This window comes from Onychomys torridus, chromosome 5, assembly GCF_903995425.1.
Source record: "Onychomys torridus chromosome 5, mOncTor1.1, whole genome shotgun sequence".
NCBI lineage: Eukaryota > Metazoa > Chordata > Mammalia > Rodentia > Cricetidae > Onychomys > Onychomys torridus.
The window spans coordinates 22,344,619-22,368,441 of record NC_050447.1 but is presented as its reverse complement, the minus strand read 5'-3'; the positions used below and the strand labels follow the sequence as shown (position 1 = coordinate 22,368,441).

At 52.9% G+C, this 23,823-nt stretch overlaps 1 protein-coding gene across 2 annotated transcripts; it reads left to right on the top strand.

Moving 5' to 3' along the window:
- Window positions 1-3,988: 3,988 nt before the first annotated feature.
- Ccdc102a (coiled-coil domain containing 102A) lies at window positions 3,989-19,742 on the top strand. Of its 2 annotated transcripts, none has more exons than XM_036188322.1 (9): window positions 3,989-4,077; window positions 8,234-8,959; window positions 10,333-10,553; window positions 12,265-12,373; window positions 14,073-14,189; window positions 14,526-14,735; window positions 16,255-16,425; window positions 16,999-17,102; window positions 19,305-19,742. In XM_036188322.1, exons 2-9 carry the CDS (start codon window positions 8,378-8,380, stop codon window positions 19,432-19,434), a joined length of 1,644 nt encoding a protein of 547 aa, XP_036044215.1. In that variant the 5' UTR covers window positions 3,989-4,077; window positions 8,234-8,377; the 3' UTR covers window positions 19,435-19,742. The 2 variants fall into 2 exon arrangements, with proteins under 2 accessions (XP_036044215.1, XP_036044216.1); XM_036188323.1 differs by lacking the exon at window positions 3,989-4,077 and adding an exon at window positions 4,724-4,762.
- The last annotated feature ends 4,081 nt before the right edge of the window (window positions 19,743-23,823 follow it).

The window sequence follows — 23,823 nt, the reverse complement described above, 5'->3', positions numbered from 1 at the left end:
ATTTGTGCCCATGTCTGCTCTGTGCCAGCTGTGACACATGTGGGCTTACGTAGTCCCCCAACCTCACTCCTGCTCTCCAAAAACGTTATGGAGTCTGCAGCATGAAGAGACAAAGTGGTGCCTTCCTTAGGTGGGGATGAGGTCATTGCCATCCCTTGACAAGGGTCTCCCCACCTGGGGGATCGGGGAAGGACTGAGAGCTGACTGGACATTAGAAGAGGTGAGGAATACCATGAATGAGTCATTTACACTCCAAATCTCCCCCACTCTTGATGACAATCTGAAGACTCCAAGTAGGGACAAAATGTCTTTAGCTTCTTTCTGATGAGTACAGAAGTTTGGACCTGCTGTGTGGCTGATCTGGGCCAGTTTCCCTTCCTAAAGCAACCTGGCAGTAGCCATATTGATGCAACACTTGGTGAGGACCTCCAACCAGCATGGCACACCACAGCCCAGGAGTGCTGGGCCCCAGCCATCCTTCTGGGGCAGCCGGGACTACCTCTGTGCCGGGAAGGTTTTAGGTTTTCTACCCCAGACTTACGTCTCCCTGCTCTCCATTCTTCACTCTTTTATTAAACACAAAAGGCAAGATACCCGAGCTGAGCATGGTGGTGGGCACATTCCTGTAACCCCAGCATTCAGGAGGGCTGCCCAGGAGGCCCTTCAGTTCCAGACCAGCCTCAGCCACATAGTGAGCACTTGTCTAAAAAAAATTGTATTTGAAAATTTTAACTGTGGTAACATATGTATATGTCACAAAATGTGTTATGTTATTCATTTGTAGGTATTGAGTTCTGTGACATGAAGTACACCCACTGTTGTGCAACCATCACCATCGTCTGTCTCCAAAGCTTTTTGATTTTCCCAAACACAACACCCCAGTCACCAGACCTGAAGGCCTAGCAGCCACTCTTCAATGTGTCTCTACTAATGCACCAACTGTAAGGATCATATGACCAGAACCACACAGTGTGTGTCCTTCCCTGACTGGCCAATCCCACAATGCACACCATCAAGATTCAGTCATGTTATCCATAGGTCAGAATGTCCTCCCAGATGGAGTTGATGCCATGTGCCTGTAATCCCATCAACTTCGAGGCCAAGGCAGAAGGACCAGAGGTTCAAAGTCATCATTAGCTATGTATCAAGTATGAGGCCAACCAGGACTACATGAGACCTTACCTGTTTCCTGCACTTAGGAGAATAAGGCAGTAGGATCAAAGGTTCTAAGCCAGCCTGGGTTATATAACCCTGTCTCAAGAGGAAAGGGGGAAAGTGTCCATTTAAAATGTTTACTATCTGCTGTATATAGGAACCACATTTTTTCTATCCATTCACCTGCTGATGGGCAAGGGCTTCTGCTACCTCCTGGTTGCTGTTAATACCCCCAGTGCATGTGGGTGTACAATCTTTTTTGACAAAGAAAATGTTTCTAGCTAAATTTTATTTATTTTGTTTTGTTGAGATAGGGTCTTACTATGTAACCCTTGGCTGGCCTGAAACTCACTATGTAGACTGGGCTGGTCTCAAACTCACTGAGACTTGCCTGCTTCTGCCTCCTGAGTGTTGGGCTCAAAGGCATATGCCACACATGGCTTTCTAGCTAAATTTTAAGAGCATTAATTTATTTGAATGCTATTCATTTTCATGATTTTCTTCTATTTATTGCAACTTATACACGGATCTCCTATTTACTCTAATAATATGAAGCATTTCCCTTAAAATACACTTACATTCTAAAAAGTAAAATGACTTAAAAAATGTCAATGTTTTGATGGCAAAGATAACAGCAGCGTATAAAAGGGACATACAGCATAGGCTACAATCAGTCTCCAGTGTCTTGAGTCTGAAGACAGAACCCCATGCATGCCCCGTCAGACTGCTGAGGGAAGCCAGAACCAGGTTAGTATTTCACCAGAGATGCCTGGAGAAGTAACAGCGATAAAACTGCGCGATATGGGCACTGAGACTTTCCAGAGTGAATTTAAGCCAACCAATGGTTTTCTGATATTCACTGGCTTCACCACGACATGTTGGTAATGACACCCAGTTCATAGGACCACTAGGTAACTGATGGGAGTTGTCTAGCCTATGGCTAGCATGTACTAGGTTTTGTGAGTGGTTCCCCTCACACACCCTATGCAAAACATACATACACACACACACACACACACACACACACACACACACACACACACACCAGGGCAGTGTTCACCACTTTCTCTCCAAAGAGAGAGGGCTCAGCCGTGATGAAGTACAGTACAGCCAGAGGCTAGGTATACCATCAGCCTGACCCCCATCACCTTCCCACCCTCTACCACCTCCAAACACTAGGGAAAGGGCTCTTGGTTTGTGGCTGTCACCGATGGGACATCCTGTCTCACTGGGACAGCTGACTGCTGTGAGATCCCAGCTGAGCCCAAAACCAATCTGAACTTTCATTTCCCCAGCTCTTACAGGAAGACATCTTGGTCCGGAGTTCTCAATGTGTGAATCCCACAAGATGCACCTGTACAGGAAGGGAAGGGCCGCTACTGGAGCATCTGCAGGCTGGTAATCATAGATGCTAAGCAAAGCACAAGTACCCTACCCAAACATGTCTCCTGCAGATCACAGAAGTTGTCAAGCATCCACCACGCACTACCCACACAGCAAATGACAAGCGAAACTACAGAACTTGTGAAATCTGTGGGATTTCACGAAGTTGGTGGAGGCAGGGCAGAGAAGGGAGCATTGGCCACAGAGAAGGACATCTACGAGGGAAGTGAGGGGCTTTGAAAAGAAGCACTGAGCTCTCAGAAGACACAGAGTGGGGCTGGAGAGAAGGAGGCTAGGAGGTTAAGAGCACTCGATGCTATTTCAGAGGCCCACCCCCAGTTTGGTTCACAGCACCCACATGGTGGCTCACAACTATCATAACTCCAGTTATGATATGGAGTTAGCTGACCCCCCTCTTCTGACCTCTGATCCTTGTTTCCAAGGGAGCCCCTGTTTGCTTGTTTGTTTTGTAAGCTAGAGTTTCTCTACAATAGTCCTGGCTGTCTTGTACTATGTAGGTAGTACAGGCTGGCCTCGAACTCAGAGATCTGGCCGCCTCTACTTCCCAGATGCTGGGATTAAAGGTCCCGATTGTTGGGATTAAAGGTGTGCACCACCACAGCTGGCTAGCCCTGATAACTTTTGTTTAAAAAAAAAAATCTTACAGCAAATCAGCTGGGAAGGATGCTACTGCTCAACGTCGTAAGAAAAAGCGTCTTCAACACTCAGTACTTGATTCATTTTTCACAAACTACTAAGCACATTGACCATAATTAGAATTGAAACATTCTTAATCAAAAGGTATGACTTATTTATCTTCATAATTTATCTTCTAGACAATAATCAACGCAGCCTAGCTGCCCAGACATATCTGTGACTTTTGGTCCTGTCTGTAAGACAGATCGACCTCTCGGCAGGATGTGGTGGAGGGACACCATCCTAATCTTCCTCTTCCCTTGACAAGACTGCAGACCCTCTACCCCCAGGAGAGAGTTAGCCCCTAATGGTCTGTGCGCAAGGGGGTAAGAGGGCTCTGCCAAGCACCATTGCACACCAGAGGGAAAAAACTCCACAGTATGGGTGGGTCCCCATCACGCTCCGTTATAGGCCTGAGGTCGCTTAGGTTGTACAAATAAGGGAAATTGAGGCCCGTTGAGGACATGGACTCTTTGGCCCAGATCCAGTCGGTGACAACTGGCACTGGAAAGGATGCAGTTAACCAAAGCGAGGACTTGGTAACGCTCCCCGTGGGCCCTTGGTGCCCACTCCAGTCCGTAGATGGCGGGAAAGCCGAGGTCGCGGAACCTGCGTGGGAGACCCCACGCTTGGGTGGGCCAGCGGGGGTCCCGCGGGCTGGCCCCAGCCCGCCGCAGGCCGCGCCCCACGCGGGGCCCCCGCCCGCTCCCCTTCCCCTCCCCCGGCGGGAGGAGGAGACTGGGCGGCCCTCCCCCGGCCTCCCGACGGCCGCCGCAGCCAGCCCCGCGCCCTCTCCACCCTGCGCGGCATCTCGGACGTCCGGAATCCCGGCCCCCGCTCGAGGTGAGCCGGGATCGCGGCGCGGGAGGTCACGACGGCCGGGGGGATTTGCTGCGGCCCCGAGCCTCTCACGCAAAGGAAGAGCTTTGCTGCGGGGTCGGGCGGTGGGGCGGGGCCCGACGAAGCCCAAACTCTGAGTCCAACTTTCTAGACCCCTCTTGGGGTCCCCCAGCCCGCTCCCGCCCCGGCGGAGCCCGGGTCCCTCGGCGGGACAGTGGGGGAGGGGGCGCCCGTGGAATGCCGGCTGGGCCGGGAGGGGCGGCGGGCGGGGGCGGAATGTGGAACTCTCCCGGGGGACCCAACGTGGTCACCATGGCGAGTGCTGGACGGACGGGTGGCACTGGCCAATCAGAGCACGGCTCCCCGCCCAGACTCTCGCCACTGCCAATGGAAGCCAAGCGGTGGGGTAGGCGGGACTGCGCCTTGCAGCACCGGACCCCCGCACCCCCGCCAGCCGCTAGGGGGAGCGGGGCTGGTAGCCCGGGAAGGGGCGACCGAGGAGGGACTAAGGCTGCCCTGGGCCCTGGAAAGCAGAAAACTAACTTCGGGAAGTAATGGGGACAGGTGGAGCAAGGGCTCGGTGCTAAGAGAAGGGAGGAGGGAGGGGGCCCCAGCAGCCCACTGCCCTGGTAGTGCTGGGGTGAAGTCTGCAAGCCTCTTCCCCATCCCACGGCTTCCGTCTGTGTAGGTGAGATATGTCCCTTATTCGGCCGGTTCCCTGAACTTTTGTGGAAGTTGGATTGGTTCTTATTGGCACGGAGTCGCCTACCTGCTGGAGGTATTAAGAATCTTGTTGGCGCCTCTCGATTCTATATGGGGAAACAGGCTCTGAGACCAGGGACCTGCACATACCACATGGCATATCAAATAGCTTAGCTAGGATTAACGTCTGTTCTATACGAATGTGCGATCCCAAGAGCTGCTCAGAGCCCCGGGGCTGGAGTCGGTGGTGCCAACGAAGACGTCCACTTTCCCTTATCCAAGCCACATTTGTTTGGTGGGCCTAATGTCTGAAGATCCCCCAGTAGGCGCTCCCAGGGGCATGGTGCTCTTCAGGTAGTCATGGCCCAGTCTCAGAGGCATCCAATTCCACTCTTCTAGCTCTGTTTACTGCTAGCATGCTGTACCATGAGAGGCGAGCTGCTGTCTACCTAGGCCTCAGTTGACCAAACTGTAAGGAAAATAATTGGAATCTGTGATTTAGGATGTTTTTGTGCCTCCTCGGTTCAATATAGGGATACCTGGGTTCTGTTCCAGCATGAAGACTTAGCCTGCCTTCCTCTCCCCGACTCCTCCGTTTCTCTCCTGGAGGTCCAGCAGCTGTACGCTGGGCTCTCTCAGTATCCGTGGTCAGAGGGACAGACGCCCACAGTCTGCGGGCTGACCAGCCTTGGGCCCTGCACTTATCCAATCAGGCAGTCCCCCTGCGGTTTCCTACTGGGCTCTAATTCCTACCCACAGCTAGGCCTGTGGCCCTGGGCAGAGTCCACCTGAAAGATTCTAAGAGGACATGGAAGGAGTCTGAGTTGTGGAGGTCCTGGGTTCCCCATCCCCTCAGCTGGCCCGCATCCAGGGCTTAGTGTTGCTCATTCCCCTCCATGGGTACTGAGAGAACCAACCAAACACTGAGGACAGAATACAAAGTTGACTATCTCCCTCCTCCCCCTAATCAAAGAGACTTCATCAAGCAAGAGCTCAGACGTCTGACTCTGACCTTGACCACAGGTGGGCTTAGACACCTACCTGTATCAGCACCTGGCTGAAAACTGACTTCTGATTTTTAGGACCACACAACTCTCCCAAACTGTCTGATCACAGGGAGACCCCCTAAGAGGAGCTTTGCCCACCCTCCATAGGCTCAGGAAACATTCACACAGCATCTACTGCCGCTCAGCCCTGTTAGATAGCCAACAAGACCAAGAAGCCTTTGAAAGTTTCACAGTATGTTCATTCCCCAAAACAAGGAGGTTCTAGTGTATCAGAAAGTGAGCATGAAATATCCAGGGGTTAGGAAAGTCTTCTCAGGCGAGGGGGTGATGCAGGTGAGTCTTGAAGGATATGTTGGAGTTTGTAGATGGAGACAAGAAGAGGGGGAGATGTTCCCAACCAGTCTGTGAAGAAGACACTGCTCACTTTCTGTGGGCAGCACTGAATCTGTAGCCTGCAGTGGGTGTCCAGTCAAAGTGTCCTTGTTTCCTGGACCAGGCAGGGACCAAGTTATGGCTGGGGTTCAGGAGCTCTGCAACCTGCTCAATTCTGCTGCTTGGCTCAGATGTGAGGCTATATGGTACAGCGCTACATCCTCCGTCCTGCTAGCCAACTCTAGGCAAGTACTGTGTGCAGAACCTGTCTTATAAACTGTAAGTGGCACAGATGTCCCTCCAGAGTGGAAGGCAATGCTGTGAGAGAGGTCACTGGCCAGGTATGGCTGTGGGATGGGACAGGGCATGTCGGCATTTCCTAGTAATGGCACCTGAGTTGGAAGCATGGGCTGGCTGGCTTTAGAAGGGATGAAGACAGGAACACTCTGGGCCTATGGGGGCTGTCCCCAGCCTGAGCTGCTCCTTGGAGTGCAGTGGCAGCCCACCCCCCATAATGTCACCAAAGGAAAAAGGCACTGAATCTGGGGAGGAAGGGGCAAGTGACAGGCAGCTGGGCCCTGTTTGACTATAGCATGAAGCATGAGCAGGGCCTGTGTGTACCTGGGTTGCCACAGCTACTTGAGTGTTTCCAAGGCTTGTTATGTGAGTGGGGTGGGGATGGGGAAGTGTTGCTAGGCAGAGGCCAGCTGCACAGGGGGGTCTGCACAGGTGTGCTTGTGGGGGTGGGGTGGAGTGCTCCACCTCTTCCCCCATGCGTGTGCATACCTGTTCTGGGCCTGAGGAGAAAGGCAGAAGGTGTTCAGAGCCTCCTTGCCCCACTGTTCCTACCTTTCCCCCACCCAGAGGGGCCAGGACTGACTTTGGCGGCCCCAACCTGGAAGCCATTAGGGGCCTGGATAATGTCTGCCTTGCTCCTGTGCCATGGGCTTCAAATTTCTGGAAGGGGCCAGTTGGAGACTTCTCTAAGCCAGGCAGAGCCCTGTGCCAGGCCTGGCAGCTCCGAGGCAGTGGATGTGGCAGCAGCCCCCACTGCCACACTTCTACTGAAAGGCGGTGGGAAGACCGGACTTCAGGGCTGGTACATGGGCATCCTGCCAACCCCGCTCCTCTCCTCTCCCCTGCAGATGCTTGTATTGTTTCTTTTAGGGCTGTTCTGATGGAACTGGGCCAGGGAAAATGGGGAAGACGGAGTGTGTGTGTGCAGAGTTCTCTTTGGAGTGTGTCTCTTTGGGGGCCTGCTATGTGCCGGTGCATGTATACAGCGTATCGGTATCTGTTTGTATAGCTGTGTGCCCATGGGCCCTTCTCTGACTGTATGTGTCATTTATCCCTGTTTTGTGTGGGTAGGATTGCTCGTTGTATGTTCCCAGATGTGTCTGTGTGTGCAGAAAATGCTAGATGCGTGTGGGCGCCAAGGCTACCAACTCATCACACAGGCCGAGACACTGAGTCAGAAAAGGCACATTGCCTGTCAGGAACTAGAGCCAGGGTCCTTGTGGCTGTCTGGTGACTGTCTACACAGTGTCTTTGGGGTTGAGACATGTATGGAATTCTAAGTAATGAGGGTGACATGGGCTTGGGGACATAGCTCAGTAGGAGAGGGCTCATTAATGGCTTTCCATGGAGGGGCTGGGGAGGCTGGGAGACTTGAGACAGCTCAGAGGTTACTTGACTACCCACGTGCCCCAAACATGGACTTCTGAATTGTAGTCTTTGCTGTATACCTGCCAAACACCCCAGGCCATGGAACTGCTAATTGTTTATTAAGCAAGGGTCCAGGTGAACCAAAGCACATCCCGATAAAGGTATCCAGGGCTTCCTTACCCTGCACCCTGTACAGGGGGAGAAGCGGAAGCCCAGAAAGGCCCTGTGGCTTACAATCTAGGATTCAGATCAGCAGCGTTGAAGGGATGAGGAGAGTTGGAGCCTCCTTGGGGCCACTCTGAAACACACCTCCCTCCTCCTGCTTCTGCCAGTACTGCCTTGTTCGACCCTTGAGTTAGCACAGAGGGTGACGGTGGTGGTCACAGCCCAGTAATGGTTGTGTTCTCCCGCAGGTCTGAAGAGGCGTCCCAGACGGGTATCCTAGAGAGCAGTGGGTCGAGGCGTCCATCACACATAGTGGTACCATGTAGGTCTCTCATCCCGGCATCGTCCTTGAGCCTGGGCAAGTTCGCACCCAGGGCCCGCCCAGCCTCACTATGAGCCACGGCCCGAGCCCGCGGCTGGCCGAGTCCCCGCAGCTGTCCAAGAGCAGCCTGCTTACCATCCTGGGTAGCCCGTCCCCCGATCGCATGGGCCCGGCCGACTCGCTGCCACCCACGCCGCCCAGCGGCACGCCGTCACCGGGGCCGCCACCCGCGCTCCCCCTGCCCGCCCCTGTCCTGCTGGCCGACGGCGACTGGGAGAGTCGCGAGGAGCTGCGGCTGCGGGAGCTGGAGGAGGCGCGCGCGCGAGCCGCGCAGATGGAGAAGACGATGCGCTGGTGGTCCGACTGCACGGCGAACTGGCGGGAGAAGTGGAGCAAGGTGCGCGCCGAGCGCAACCGTGCCCGCGAGGAGGTGCGCCAGCTGCGCCAGCGCCTGGACACACTCACCAAGGAGTTGGCGGGCGCGCGCCGCGAGCGCCAGGAGGCTCAGGGAGAGTGCGAGGCGCGCGGCCGCGAGCTGGCCCGGCTGCGGGGAGCGCATGGCACCGTGGACAAGACACACGACGGCCTGGAGCCTGAGCGCGAGCATGAGCCTGTGCGTGACGTCGGGGCGGAGAGGCCGCCTGGTAGCCAGGTGCGCCCGCCCAGCTACACGGCTTGGAAGAAGGCTGGCATTCGGGCTAGCCTTGCACAGGGGCACGGGTGGAAGGGAGCAGTGAAAAAAAGCTAGTAAGGATCTGGTCTCCAGAGAGGTGTCTGTCAGCCCCACACGGTGGCGGTGGAGAGGGCGCATAGAGATCACCTTGAATTGGAGAGCTCCATGTTCTGGTGGCCCATTCACCCCCACACACACCTTAGAAGTCATCAAAATCAAAGAGTGTTCCATGCCAAGCACAGGAGAGATCCGTGGACTCGGCTTAGATTAGTAGTCCGAGTTGGCTCACATTCTTTCTATTCTGAAGGCAGCTGGCCCTCTGGTTCCCAAGCCAGGCCTTTGGAAAGGGTGTCAGAAAGGCTTTCACCGAAGAGGTTAGTTAGCAGAGACTGAGAGGAGGCATACAGATCAGCTGTGGGAAGGGCCAGAATCCATAGTTGGTGGTGGTTATTGCAAAAGTTGGTAGACTGGAGACCTGCCTGGCCTGGGGAGTGGTGGTCACTGTACCCACCATTCCGTGCCTATAGATACATTATCTACTCAGTCCCTGCAGCAGCCCCCGAGACAGGGAGAACCAAAGTGTGTGTCACTACTCCAGCTGCTGAGTGTGCTCCAGTGGGTGAATGGTATAGCTGGAGCAGGATGGTGGTGAAGGGCAGGCCACACAGGCAAGGCCTGGGCTTTGGTCCCCAGGAGACCAGATCCTAGCATTGAGACTCTTAGCTGACACCCTCCTCTCTGGCCTATCCTTCTCCCTATGGCTGGGTGGGTTCCAGGGCTTCATGCTCTTCTTGCTGGCTTGTTTGGTTGTTGTCATAGCCCCGGAGTCTGCAGGGACAGTTTAGGGAGTCTCAGGTCTGCAGTCTGAGTTTGCACACCAGCCCAGGCACTCTGTTCTGTGATCCAACGTTCTGGTATTTCCGTCTGTCCCAGGTGGCAACCAGAGTGCCCCACCTGGACCACCTAAGGTCAGGAGGATGGGAGGTCAGTGCTCCACAAGTCCTCAGAGCCACCGATCTCCCTGTGACCGTGTTTGCCCCTGAATTAGAATCATAAGCCATAGTGGGAATCCCCACTTCGCATCTGTTCCGACTATTTCACCCAGTGTTTGCGTACGTGGGGTGACGGGGCCCTCCCAGGATATAGGAAACCTGGTGGCTGGCAGTGTACTTCCAGGATGTGAAGGGAGAAGGAGAATGAAGTAACCGACCAAAGAAACCAGGGCCCGGATGCACTGTTTCCCCTGCCCCGGGTCCCTTAGCAAACGCCAGAGCAGGGCCTGAGGTGGCCATGAGGATGGTGGCCAGGGCGAGGCCCTGGGCCGGGTGCAGTCCTTACCTTGGTCCCCACAGGAGCTGGACCTCGTTGAGAGCCTGCTGAAGAGCAGACCAGAGGAGCCTGAGGGCTGCTGGGACGCCTGCAGTGTGGCAGCTGGGGGCTCTCGGGCCTGCCGCCAGGATCGCAACCGCCTGCCCTGGGAAGACACAGCCGGTACAGAGGAGGATGCCTCCAAGGTGACTGCCCTTCGGCTACGGCTGGATGAATCCCAGAAGGTGCTACTCAAGGAAAGAGAGTGAGTCCTGAGGGGAAGGTGGGGCCTGGAGCTTCCCACAAGTCTGTTGAGGCTCAAGCTCAGATTTTCTTACCTTGGGGTGGGGTTTGGGGTTGTTTTGTTTTGGTCTTTCTTGTCATTCCCCCCCCCCTCAACCCCGCCCCAGCCCCTGCCAGATGAGGACTGAATCCAGGGCTTTATACTAGGCAAGCGCTCTGCCGTTGAGCTAAGTCTCCAGCACTACAATCTAAGATTTTAAATCAGCAAACCCACTACAGTGTCTTTGGTTGTTGTTTGTTTATAAAGATTTTTTTTTTTCAATTTATTTTATGTGTGCCTTCTTGGCTGAGTGGTGGTGGCGGTGTCGGCGCATACTTTTAATCCCAACATTAGGGAGGCGGAAGCAGGCGGATCTTTGTGAGTTGGAGGCCAGCCTGGTCTACAGCGTGAGTTCCAGGACAGCCAGGGCAGTTACACTGAGAAACTCTGACTTTTAAAAAAAAAAAAAAAAAAAGAGTGTGTGAGTGATTTGTGTGTATGTGTGTATTCATGTGTACTGTGTGAGTGTCTGGTGCCCATGGGGTCCAGAATAGAGCATTGGATCCCCCGGAACTGGAATTATGGATGGTCATAAACTGCCATTTTGGATGCTGGGAACCAAACCTGGGTCCTCTGTAAGAGCAGCAAGTACTTTTACCTCTGGGCCCTCTCCATCCCTCATCCTTTATTCTCAAAGCAGAGCCTCAGTACCTGAACCCAGGCTGACCTTGACCTCACTGTGTGGTCTGTGGGGACCTTAGGCTTACCTCTGGTGGCAGAGAGGGTAGCAGGCTCAGGGAAAGCAGGACAGGAAAGGAAGCTAGCAAGCTGTGCTTGGCACAGGAAGATGACAATTTGTGAGTGGATGGGTCTGGAGGTCCAGACAAGTCTGGGCTAGAGGTAAAAAGGTAGGGGTCATCAATGAACAGGTGACCTTGAAAGCCAGGAATCTGGGAATCCGAAGTGGGTGGGCAAGGAGAAGGTTATGGCATGGAGTCCGGGCTCTGTCAGGTTCAGAGGCTGGCTAGAGGAGAGGGGGTGGGGGTGAGGAGAGGGAGCCGTTTTCGGGGAGGAGGAGCCAAGAGACACTGTTTAACAGGAGAGTGGGTGGCTGGCCTGAGCACTTAGCTGACCAATGGATTTAGAATATGGAGGTCATCAGGGACTTTGTTGCTGGCACTTGGAGGGTATGACCTGATGTTCGTGAATATTCGGTCGCTCTGGTGACCAGGAAATAAGCATATAGATTATTTATTTGGTTCTCACGTACGGTTTTACTTTTTAAAAAAATCAACATAAGGGCTTGGGAAAGAGGGGTTGTCTCAGTGGTAGAGTCCTTACCTGGCATGTACAGACCCTAGGGGTCCCATGGGGGGGGGTAGAAGGGAGGGAGGAAGAAAACACACCCTGTGATGAATTGGAGCAGTACCTCTATGGGCGCCATTGCATCTTTGGCTAAGGAAAGCCAAAGGGGCCAATAACCAGCAGGACCTGGGGAGAAGAAGAAATGACTTCTTCCTGACCGCCTCCCCTGCCCACACCTCATCTGGGACTTCTAGCCACAGAATGTGGGAGAATACAGTCTCCTTTTTAAACAACGACAACAAAATCAAGCTAGTCCACCCCCTGAAACATGAAGTCAAAACGAAAAGAGTCTAACAAAGCCTGTGTGCTCGCCCATTCCCCTCTCCAGGGACAAACTGGCTCTGAGCAGAAACATCGAGAAGCTGGAGGGGGAGCTCAGCCAGTGGAAGATTAAATATGAGGAGCTGAGCAAGACCAAGCAGGAGATGCTCAAGCAAGTAAGGCTGCAGGCTTGGGGGGCGATGCCGGGGGCAGGGGGGGGGGGGGGAGCTCCTGGTGGTGGCAGCCGCATGCTCTGGAGTTCCGGCCTTGCGGACAGGTTAGGGTGGAATTCCTTCACTCTGCCATAGTTCTGAGTACCAGGCAGGCAGGGAGATGATGGTAGCCTAGCAGGTAAGGTCTGTGTGTTGAGAAGGCATCATAGCAGCATGAAGAGGGGCCGAGGCAGGCGGGTCTCTGAGCCCGAGGTCAGCGGGACAGCCAGGGCTACACAAAGAAACCCTGTCTCAAAATACAAACAGACAAAAACAAAACATCATGAAGGAGACAGGGTGATAGGCCAAGGAGGGCCTCTATAAGATGACAACTGAGCTGGGTGTGGAAGGTCACTTGGGAGGCTAAGACAGGAGGATTGCCTTGAGTTCCAGGCCAATTTAGATACAAGGTGAGACCCTGTCTCAACATCTCTGCTCCACTCCCTACAAGATGCTCTTTGAAGTGAGACCTAAAAGGGTGAAGTCATTCTTGAGAAGATAGGGGATCTGGGTGCTCAGCAGCAGTCCTGGAATAGACAGACACCTGGTGTGTGCAGGACACAGCGAAGGCTAGTGTGGCTGGAGAATCTCATCAGAGGTAGGATTGATGGGATAAATTTCAGAGGGTTTGTGACCAGACTAGAATGGAGGGGTCAGGTGTGACATTTATCCAGTGTAGATCAGGTCAAACAGAAGCCTCGTCAGTCAAGAGCTGTGACCTCACATTCCCATCTCAGCAGCGAGGCAATTGAGGTTGAGATGTTGGCTGCGGCTTCTGCCTCCTGTACAGATTGCATATGGCCACCAGGGGGCGGAGCTATCCTGGGAAAGCCTTACCAGATCCTCTGGGTCACAGAGGTCAAAGACCAGGGACTCACATAGGAAGGTTGCCCAAACCTGGTCTTCCCTAGGAATCTATTCAAGCTCCTAAAAGAATCCCAGCCCCCTCCCTGCCTACTTGAATCTTCCTTCTTTTGGGGTCCAGGAACCTGGCCCCACACTATTCAGACTTCTAAGTGTAGTTGCTAGAAAGACACTAATGGAGCACCAGCGTAGTTGATTAGAATATCCTCTTGGGCCTGGCTTCCTTCCACGGTATTGTCTTCGAGCTCACTGTGTGCTTGTGTGGAGCAGCAGCTTGGAGAAGTGCCCACAGCAGCTCCTATGTCTACACATGTACACTGGTGTTTAAGCCACCAGTGTATGTTGAGAGCCGTGGGCAAGGCTGGCAAGTTCTCTGCCTCCTAGACTTGCAGTCTTGTGGGCAGTGGGAAGAGGCCAGGTGGATGGGAGGAGCACACAGGAGCATGATAGTGTAAGACTTTGGGAGCACGCAGGAGTTGGGTTCTACCTAAAGGCACCAAGAAGCCCTCACAGGGGTGTTGGTGTGTGTGTTGGGGGCGGTGTGGAGGGTTGAATTGGCTTTGTTAAAGTTCACTCTTGATTCCCATGGTGGACAGTGTGCTGACCCAGTCAGGTGCAGGCACCAAAAGGCAGACTGTGGTGAGGTAGGAGGTGACAGACATCTGAAGCACAGAGTGGCCAGATTCAGCCTACTCTGGGTCCCTGGGGCCCCGTTACCCTGGCTGGTGCTCACCTCTGGCACTACTTCTGGGATATATCCTGGTGGTCCTCATGACCAGGTTGGGTGATGTCTCTGCAGCTCAGCATCCTAAAGGAAACACACCAGGATGAATTGGGCCGCATGTCTGAAGATCTGGAGGATGAGCTGGGCGCGCGCTCTAGCATGGATCGCAAGATGGCTGAGCTGAGGGGTGAGGTGAGTGACTGCTAGAAGGGAGGGCTCCTGGGGCTCAGGAGTTCAGGGGATCTGTTGAGCAATCAGTGGGAAAAAGACAGCAGCCTGTGCTGTGCGCTGTGTGGGGCCAGCCACACTCCAGGGACCTAGCCTTCAGGAGGCACCCCCTTTCCCACACAAAACCCAGAAGCGCCCCCACATCCTGAACACCGTGAAAAAAAAGCCCAGCATAATTATAGCTGCTGCAGCTGGATCTGCTTCCTGGTGCCATTTTTGGCTTCAAGATGGGGGGGTTCTTCTAGCTTGTCTCTCCACCCCTGTCCCCCAGGAGGCTCACTGCGTCTCCCGCTATTGCAGATGGAAAGGCTTCAGGCAGAGAATGCATCTGAGTGGGGCCGCAGAGAGAGGCTGGAGACGGAAAAGCTGGGCCTGGAGAGGGAGAACAAGAAACTCCGGGCACAGGTTGGGGACCTGGAGGAGGCCCTGGCCCGCAGACGGCGGCAGAATGCCAGTGCCCTGGACTGTGACCTGAGGGCCAGCCAGGCCGCTCTCTTTGAGAAGAACAAGGTGGGCAGGGAGTGATGCCCAGGGCCCCATCCAGCTAATCAACACACTTACTGTATGTCCTGCATGTGGGTAACCGCAGTACAGGCTGAGCCTCCTGATCCCCAAACCAGACATCCAAAAGGCTCCCAAACCCCTAACTTTGAGCAGAAAATCTCACACTTAGGTGTGGTAGGTCCCAGTCAAAATTCGAGGGCGATAAAAATGCTATAGAAAATTGCAATCAGGCCCTAATGACATACGTGAAACTAATGGATTCTATATTTAGACACAGGTCCCATCCCCAAGAGATCACATGATGTATATGTGAATGCCCCGAAAGTCCAAAAGTTCTGAAATCTAGGCTGAAGATAATTTGGTAAAGTACTTGCCAAGCTTGCACAAGCCCTGGGTCCCATCCCCAGCACCACGTAACGAGTGTGATGCCTCACACCCGTAGTCCCAGCGCCCAGGAGGTAAAGGCAAGAGGATCAGAAGTTCAAAGTCATCCTTGCCTATAAAGAGAATTCAGTGTCAGCCTGGGTTACATGAGACTCCATTTAAAAAAAAAAAAGAAAGAAAACCAAACTACTTTTGAGCCTAGGCACTTCAGATAAAAGATACTCAATGTATAATTGCATTTATTAGATAAAGCAGTTGGTAATTATAGTAGCTACATGTAGCACACCTACTCTGTGGTCGTGACAGCAATGAGCAGACAGATGTGTCCACCTCGTTCATGAATCTGATGGCTTAGAGGGACAGATTGCTCTCTCCATCAGGTACAGTCAGGTCTTCCTGGGCGGTGATGACTTTGAGCTGAGGTCTCCAGGAAGAGCAGAAGTTAACTGGTGCTAAACTGACCTTGCAGAGGGTAGAGTGAGGACTCTGGATGGGTGTGATGGGGGCCCAGGTAGAGGAAGCAGTAACTGTGGGCCATGTTGTAAGAGCAGTAGGCAGAGGTGGGATGGGCAGCTGCCAGGTGGAAGGTGGTGGTGGGACAGAGGGTGGGGAGCCCCTGCCGTTCCCAAGGCGGCAAGGGAGGTAGACAGCCGGACCCTGGAGCAGGTGAAGGAGACAGTAAAGACAGGGCTGACCGCCCCCCTCCCATGGATGGGAACCGAAACACCCCAGAGGAGGGGGCCATCTCTCTTCCTGTGTGTCCCACTTTGACCTCAGCTCTCTTCCTGTGCCGCATGCACACCTACTCCACAGTCCAGCTCATCCCCAGACTTAGAATTTAACACCACAGGCTTGTCTGTAAACCTCATTGCTTGCCCAGATCCTGACCTGAAGCTCCTCAGCCCACTGGACACCCTCCTGGCTCCTTGCAGTTAATACATCAAGTGGAGCCACTGAATCACCCACCCGGCCTGCTCACCTCACTAGGTGGCACTGCCAGCCTCCAGTTGATCGCTAAACCTTAACATTCAGTAGCAAGTGTGACATTCCTGTAGAGGAGATGCCAGGCCCTCCTGGCTGACTGCCGCCCCATGGCCCTCCCTGAGTGGGCCTGTGACCGGAGCCTCCCCCGCCCCTCTAGGAGCTGGCAGATCTGAAGCACTTGCATGGCAAGCTCAAGAAGCAGTTTCAAGAGAAGGTGGCAGAGCTGGCACATGCCAATCGGCGTGTGGAGCAGCACGAGACGGAGGTGAAGAAGCTGCGGCTTCGGGTGGAAGAGCTCAAAAAGGAGCTTGCCCAGGCTGAGGATGAGGCAAGTACCACCAGGCCCGAGAGGCGTGGGCCATATGCCCACCTGAGCCACTATGTGCTGGGGCCTGGCACCTGCGGCAGTGAGCAGGCGAGGGCAGGCGGAGGGGAAGGAAGGTGGATGAGGTGAGTGAGGACGTGAGGTGGATGGAGGTGTAGATGGTTAGGTAGAAGGCCAGAGGCTTCCACGTGCACAGAGGACTAGACAGATGGATGGACAGTGAAGAGGATGAATGAGTTACAGGTGGCTGATAGATGGTGGGCGCACAGATTGATGGCTCGGTGGGTGAATGGACAGGGAACGAAGGGCGTCTCATGAGAAGCAGGTGGGGATGGCTATGTGGCCAGGGAGTTGTGTAGGTGGGTATGCTGGCTAGATTTGATGCATGCTGGGTAGATTTGGAGGCTGGTGACCTACAGTGATAGAGAACAGAATGGAAGTGGTCCTGGGGAGCAAGCCTTTGGAACCAGAGCTGGAAACCCGGCACAGAACAGAGCAGAACAAGGGACATGGCTGAGGCAGGCAGCCTCTGCCCAAGGTGACCCTCCTTCCTGTTCTCTGTCCTGCTCGCCCCAGCTGGATGAGGCCCACAACCAGGCCCGGAAGCTACAGCGGTCCCTGGATGAGCAGACAGAGCTGAGTGAGAACCTCCAGGTGCAGCTGGAGCACCTGCAGTCCAGGTAGGCAGGGGTGCTCTGTTGGGGGAGGACCCTGAATGCACATGGCAAGGGCCAGAACTCTCAAGAGAGCCGGAGGGGAAGACCAAGAAGGAAGAGCTCCTGGGGCCAGAATCCTGTCCCCTCTGCACAGGAAGGGCCAGGGCCAGGGCCAGGAAGCCGGTGGGGAGTGGCTGCAGGAAGACATCCCAGCTGTGGGCTCTAGAATTGTCTCCTTCGGGTGGACTGGCTGGTGGTGTGAGTACATGGAGGGCTGCCAAGGAGGCCAGGCTCTGGCCAGGGCCAGTGATGCTGGGAGTCCCGGGGTCTTGGGGATGGGTGACCCCAGGGTCAGTAGGAATGTGAAAGGTTGAAGGGCTGGGAATGCCAGGCCAAGTCTCTCGGTTGTAGCAGGAAGCCTCAGCCCCTGAAGGAAGTGGAGAGGTGCTTGGGTCCACCCACTTGGCACACCGCCACCTCTTCTATCCCCACCCCACTGTCCCCACACTCTAAATCCTGCCTCCTCCATACATGTCTCACTTCTGTGACCACCTAGACATGCCAAAGCACTTCAGGCAGAGCCCTCCAGAGTCATAGCTGGGAAGCCCCAAGAGCATGTGGCCAGTGTGGCCACACCCATCCATACCTGACTTCTTACCTGTGGGTAGAGGGACCCGGGTCCTGCAGCCAGGGTAGGGGAAAGGCTGGGTGCCCTCAGGACCCTGAACCCTCGTGGCCAGCGCCCCCTCTGTAAAAGAAAAGGGAGATCTGTCACTGTGGAAGAGAGCTTGTTGGATCTTTTAAAAGAACCAACAGATGCTGTGATGTCATTTGCACCTGGCTGGGGATGCAGCTCAGTAGCTTGCTGCAAATATACTACACCTGGATTTGATTCCCAGCACCACATACACTGAACATGGGATTACATGGGTGTGATGCCCATACTCGAGGTGGAGGCAGATCAGAAGTTCAAGGTCATCCTCAGCGACATAGGGAATGGAGGCTAGCCTGGGCTGCATGAGAATTCTTGGGGAAGAGTCTGGACCAACAAATGCTGAGTCACTATTGCACTGATTGGCCACTCAACATTGCCTCTCCTAGAAGGGAACTTAGGTGTGGGCTAGATAGATACTATGTCCAGAGCCTGCTGTGAGGCAAAGAAGGGGGCGCTCTTTCCCCCCAGGCCAGGAAGACCCAAGGAAAGTCCTTCAATGACTGCCCAGTAGCGGGTGGCCTGGTGTGATCGATCTCCTGGTTATCAGCAATGGGCTTATTGAGCATCTACTTAGTGCTACTGTGTACTGAGAGCTTGTGGTTGGAAGAAGCTTTGGAGCCAAGCCTCACGGCTATGTGGTGTAATCAACAGAGTCTCAGTTTCCCTATAGCCTGGAGTGACACCTGAAACTTATGCAGGGCCCAGGCACTGATGTAAGTCAGGCTTATTGAATGCCCAGTTCCACACGGTCCAACCCTGCACACTCCCCCCCTCCTCCCTCAATAGCCACTCACTCAGCCTGGGGCTTTCCAGAAGTCTCAGCCACATTCCTGGGGAGCCATAAACTCCCAAAATGGGCAGACCTGGCTCTGCTCAGCCTCCCCAGCACCTCTGTCCGGGGTGGGCAGGGCCACCCAGGATTACTGCCTCGTTTTAGTTTGTAACTTTTCTTGCTTTAATGTTCCGAGACAACGCACTAAATCACTGTGCAGTAATGGAGCCGCACTCACGCCCCCTCCCTGCCTCGTTAATAATTCATGCCTTCCAGGAAGATACCCGGAGCAACTGCCTTGTTGGGGGCAGTGCGTTTTCTCCACCTCCTCCTGTTGTATGGGCAGTTTGTCTAGCACATTTTGCCTTTGGAAATCGTAATGTGTGGAACTAGGGCTGAGCGGACATTACCCATGTCATGTGCTCCACACCCTATTCCTTGGTCTCTTGGGTCCCTGTGAGGGACCAACCCCATCTCAGTCACTTCTCTCTAAGTCCACCAGCTACCCCAGAGCTGGTGCTGCAGCTCAGAGGACAACCCCACTAGCTCCTGTCTGAGTGACTTTAGGCAAGTCATTTCACTTCCTCGGGCTTCCGTTTCCTTGCATATAAATGGAGTGGCAGTAGCATTCCCCCATATGAGCACAGGTACCCCAGGGTGCATTGCAGCTGGAATTGTAGCCACTACCAACGCAGATGCACCATGATCCCTGCTCTGACCCGTTACCCCCACCCCTCAGGCTCCGCAGGCAGCAGCAGAATGCCCCCCTTTTCGGGAAGATCCGCAGTACCCGATTTGGCACTGAGGAAGCCGGAGATGGAACCAGCGACCTAGATGAAGATGAGGACCTACAGATCCAGGTGGCCTAGAGCCGTCCACTCAAACCATTGGAATTGTGCAGCCGTCCATGCCTTCTTCACTCCTTGGGTCCCATCCCCTGCTGCGGACCACTTCCTTCTCTCCCAGGAAGGCAGTGATCTCACCTACTCACACCCCATTGAAGGGGAGCCTGTTGGATATGTATATTGTATATATGCCCAGGGTTGCTTGGACCGCTGGATTTTATAAACACAGGACAGCCAACGCCCAGGTCTGAAGACCCCACCTGCATAGGACTTTATGGACCATGTTGAGGGAGGCATGGTGGTCTGGCAGGGGCTATTCATAATAAGATACCATGAACTCAAACTTTTGTAATAAATGGAGTTCAAGCTCTCAGGGCTGAGTCCTGAAATTGCAGGAGATTTGGGAAGGAAGCATGGTGGGTCAGCATCGCCTGCACCTAACATTGAACTAGAGTCGAGGATTGAGTGGATGAATGAGCACCTAGGTGGCTGAAGGATCTGGTGTCCAGCCTGTCGGGGGAAAAAATGAAGTGTTGCCTGTCTGATCTGGACAGGAAGAGGCCTCAGTTCCAGACCCTCGTGGGCTCAACTCTGTGCTCTTTCCTTTACTGACTACTACCTCGGGGGCATCCCTCACCCTCTGTGAGCCTCAGGGTTTCCATCTGTAACTCAGTGTTCCACGGTTCACTGGGTAAAGCCCTTGTCACACACACCTGACAGCCTGGGCTCCATCCTTGGAACCCACATAAAGATGGGGAGAGAGAATGAACTCCATAAAGTCCTCCGACCCCAGCAGGTGGTGGTGCATCCCAGCACCCGGGAGGCAGAGGCAGGCGATCTCTGTGAGTTCAAGGCCAGCCTGGTCTACAGAGCTCATTCCAGGACAGACAGGTATGTAGCAAAACACTGTCTTGAAAAACCAAAAGAAAAAAAAAAGTCCTCGGACCTCTACAGATGCACACACTAATAACAATAGTAATAATAAATTTTGTAACTCAAAGCTATGTTAAAGTTCTCGGAGGTCTACCGTGGGCAGCAGGATTTGCCAGCACAGTAAAGAGCTGGTTGCTGCAGGATTAGGTGATTGACAGATTTACTCACAGGAAATCGGAAACCCTCCTTTTTGGTTGTTATTTGAGGTAGGGTCTAGCTAGCAGGAAACTATGCAGCCCAGACTGTCCTTTGAACTCAACCCCTTCCCTCAGTCTTCAAGTATTAGGGTTATAGCATGTGCCACCACACCCAGAGGGTAATTTTATTTTTGATATCTAATTTCCAAACTTAATTAGCAGATTTATATAGAATTTGAAGGAAATGGGTATTGGAGTCACAGCAACAGACACTTAAATTTCCTCAAGTCAGAAGGAATCCAGGGATCCTGCCTTCCTGACAGGCTCTGTAGATGTTAGGGTTGCCCTCACAGGCAGATAGTGAGCTTCCTGTACTCAGGGGTGTGCAGGAGGGCCAGGGTTCAGCCTAGCACAAAGAGAAGTTACATTGAGCCATAAAAAGGCTCCCTGTTCAGAGTGGAGAGCTGCACTTTATCTCTGTGTGATCTGGTCAGGAAGGTCTCTGGAGACCACACTGCTGGGAGCCAGAGATGCTGGGAGCCAGAGCTCAGAGCCTGAGTCTTTGCCTCCCCAGGCCTCACTGCTTGGTGGTGGGGTATGAGAGGCTCCAGGTCCCCTCTGGGCTCCCAGGTGAAAGGGGCAGCTCACCCCACCCCCACAACGCTGCAGACACTCCGGGAAATCTGTCCCCAGGAGCCAGCCCAGCAGGAAAAGTCCTGCCAGGGATCTTTCTTCTTCCTCTCTCAAACAGGAAGTGGGCCCAAGGAAAGACTGAGAATGCTGCCCTTTGACCCCCAGGAGCCAGAAGCCAGGCCCTCATGGCAGCTGCTATTCCCAGACACAGAGCAGAACCCTGGTTCCCCCAGACTCCCTGGCACCTCCAGAGAGATAGTGTGAAGCAGGGGCCTCCTCACAGTGCCTATCTCCCCACCAGACTGCTTGGAGAGTGGCAGTGGACAGAGGATCAGGCCTGGGACAGGGAAACCTCAGGAACAAGGCTTGGAGCATTGGGGGGTGGGGGGCGTGTAGAGTATGGGGGCTGGGCCCTGCTCACAGCCCTTCCCTGGGTCACTGCTACTTTCAGCGAAAGTCACCTAGGGGTCATTGCCCACAGAAGCATTAGCTTTGGCTCACATGGTGCCTTAAGGAAAATCTTTAATGCACTGCTAATATTAGCCATGGTCTTCCAAACTTGACCCCACCTGCTTTACTTCAAAACAGCAGCTCATAAAGTCCTCAGCCCTCGAGTCATCACAGTGAACTGCTTTCATCCCCAGACACTTGGAGGAGTTGTACGGCCACAAAGAAAAAACGAGTTTCTGCAACAAAGAGACCTCTAAGCCTGGGCTGGTGGCACATGCCTATAATCGCATGCTGAGGCAGGAGGCTGGTGAGTCTAAGGCCAGCCTGGATGACTAGTGGAACCCTGCCTCAAAAAACAAACAAACAAAAACCAAGAGAGCTGAGGTGAGGGTATAGAACTCAGTGGTGGAGAACTTGCCCTAGGTTCAATCCTCTGAATTTCAAAATTAATCATCATAATAATATAATGAAATTTAAGAAACATCTTCTTGAAGTGGGATTCTCTCACTCTCAAAATTTTTACCCAATCTACCCTCTTCCTACTGTGCTACCAAATCTAATTGCCTTTTATCTATCTTTTTTTTTTTTTTTTTTTTTTTTTTTTTGAGACAGGGTTTCTCTGTGTGTAGCCCTGACCTTCCTGGAACTCACTCTGTAGAGCAGGCTGGCCTCAAACTCAGAGATCTGCCTGCCTTTGCCTCCAGGATTAAAGTCACCACTGCAGAGCTTTCTTTTTATTTTGAGACAGGGTTTCTCAATGTAGCCCTAGCTGTCCTGGAACTGGCTATGTAGACCAGGCTGGGCTTGCTCTCACAAAGATCTGCTTTTTTCTACCTCTCAAGTGCTAATCATGCCTGGATTTTTATCAAACTTTTGAATTTACACCTCTTATTTGGCTGTTTGTAGATCCACACACAAGTGGATGGTTTAATGCAGAGACAATCTGAGTCCCTTGCAAAGTCACAGTACAGGATATTGGCAACTCAAAGTCACCATAGGGAGTGTTTCTATCCCTGCAAATGTGTCCCCTGCCCCCCATCCCTTTTTTAGCCATACCCAATTCTTTTCTCTCCTCTGTAACCCCTGGCAGACACCCTCAATGTTCCCCACTTCTACACTTGTTAGAAAGCTTCACAATTTTTTACTCAGTAACTTTTTTAAAGATGGCGTTGGAGACTGAACTAGGGCCTTTCTCTAGTAGGCAAGTGTCCTATCACTGAGCTACAACCCAGCCCTATTTTATACTTTTTATTTCAAGCCAGGCTCTTGAAAGTTACCCAGACAGGCCTTGAACTTACTGCGTAGCCCAGGCCAGCCTTAAATTTGCCATCCTGCCTCAGCCTCCGGAATAGCTGGATTTATCAGCTATGTGTGCAAAAAGCCCATCCTTCTCAGTAATGTTTGGTAATTTATCCAAGTCATAGCATAAATCAATAGTTTGTTCTTTTGGTGGTTGTATAGTATTCCTAGCATTCTCATGTATGGGCGTACCACCATCTGTTTATTCACGTATCCATTCCAGGACATCTGGGTGGTTTCCAGGTTTTCTGTTATGGAGGTTATGTATTGGTTTCTGTATAAACCCATGTCATCCCTCTGGGGTGAATGCTACAGACATATCGCTGAACCATCTAGTTGCATGCCATCACTACTTTTTAATGGCCAAACTTTTCTCTAGAATGGATATGTTCTTTAACTTTCCCAACAGCAATGAAGGAACGATTTTCTCCATGCTCTCCAGCATCTAATGTCATCACTACTTTTCAGTTTGCGGGGCTTTCTGATAAATTCGAAGTGTTATCTTATTGTGGTTTTAATTTGTATAACCTTCAGGGCTGTGGTACTGAATTCATTTTCATGTGATAACTTGCTATTTGTGTTCTTTCTTCAATGAAATATTTCCTGCTGTCTTTTCCAAGTCTTAGTTTGATTGTTTACTTTTTGTTGATTTTTAAGATTTTTTTTTTTAGCATATTATAAGTACTGGAGCTCTTTTGAATATGTGGTTTGCAAATATTTTTTCTGTGTCTGTAGTTTCTCTTTTCCTCTACTTAATGTATTCTCTTTCTTCCTTACTTTTTTTTAATGTCAAAAAAGGGATTTGATTTTATATATATATCTGTGTGAGTAAATGGCACAAGGGTAGGTGCCCACGGAGACCAAAAGAGGGTGTTGGATCCCTTAGAGCTGGGTTACGGGGGGTTGTGGGTCACTCATTGAAGATGCTGGGAACCAAATTCAGGTCTCTTTTTGAACAACT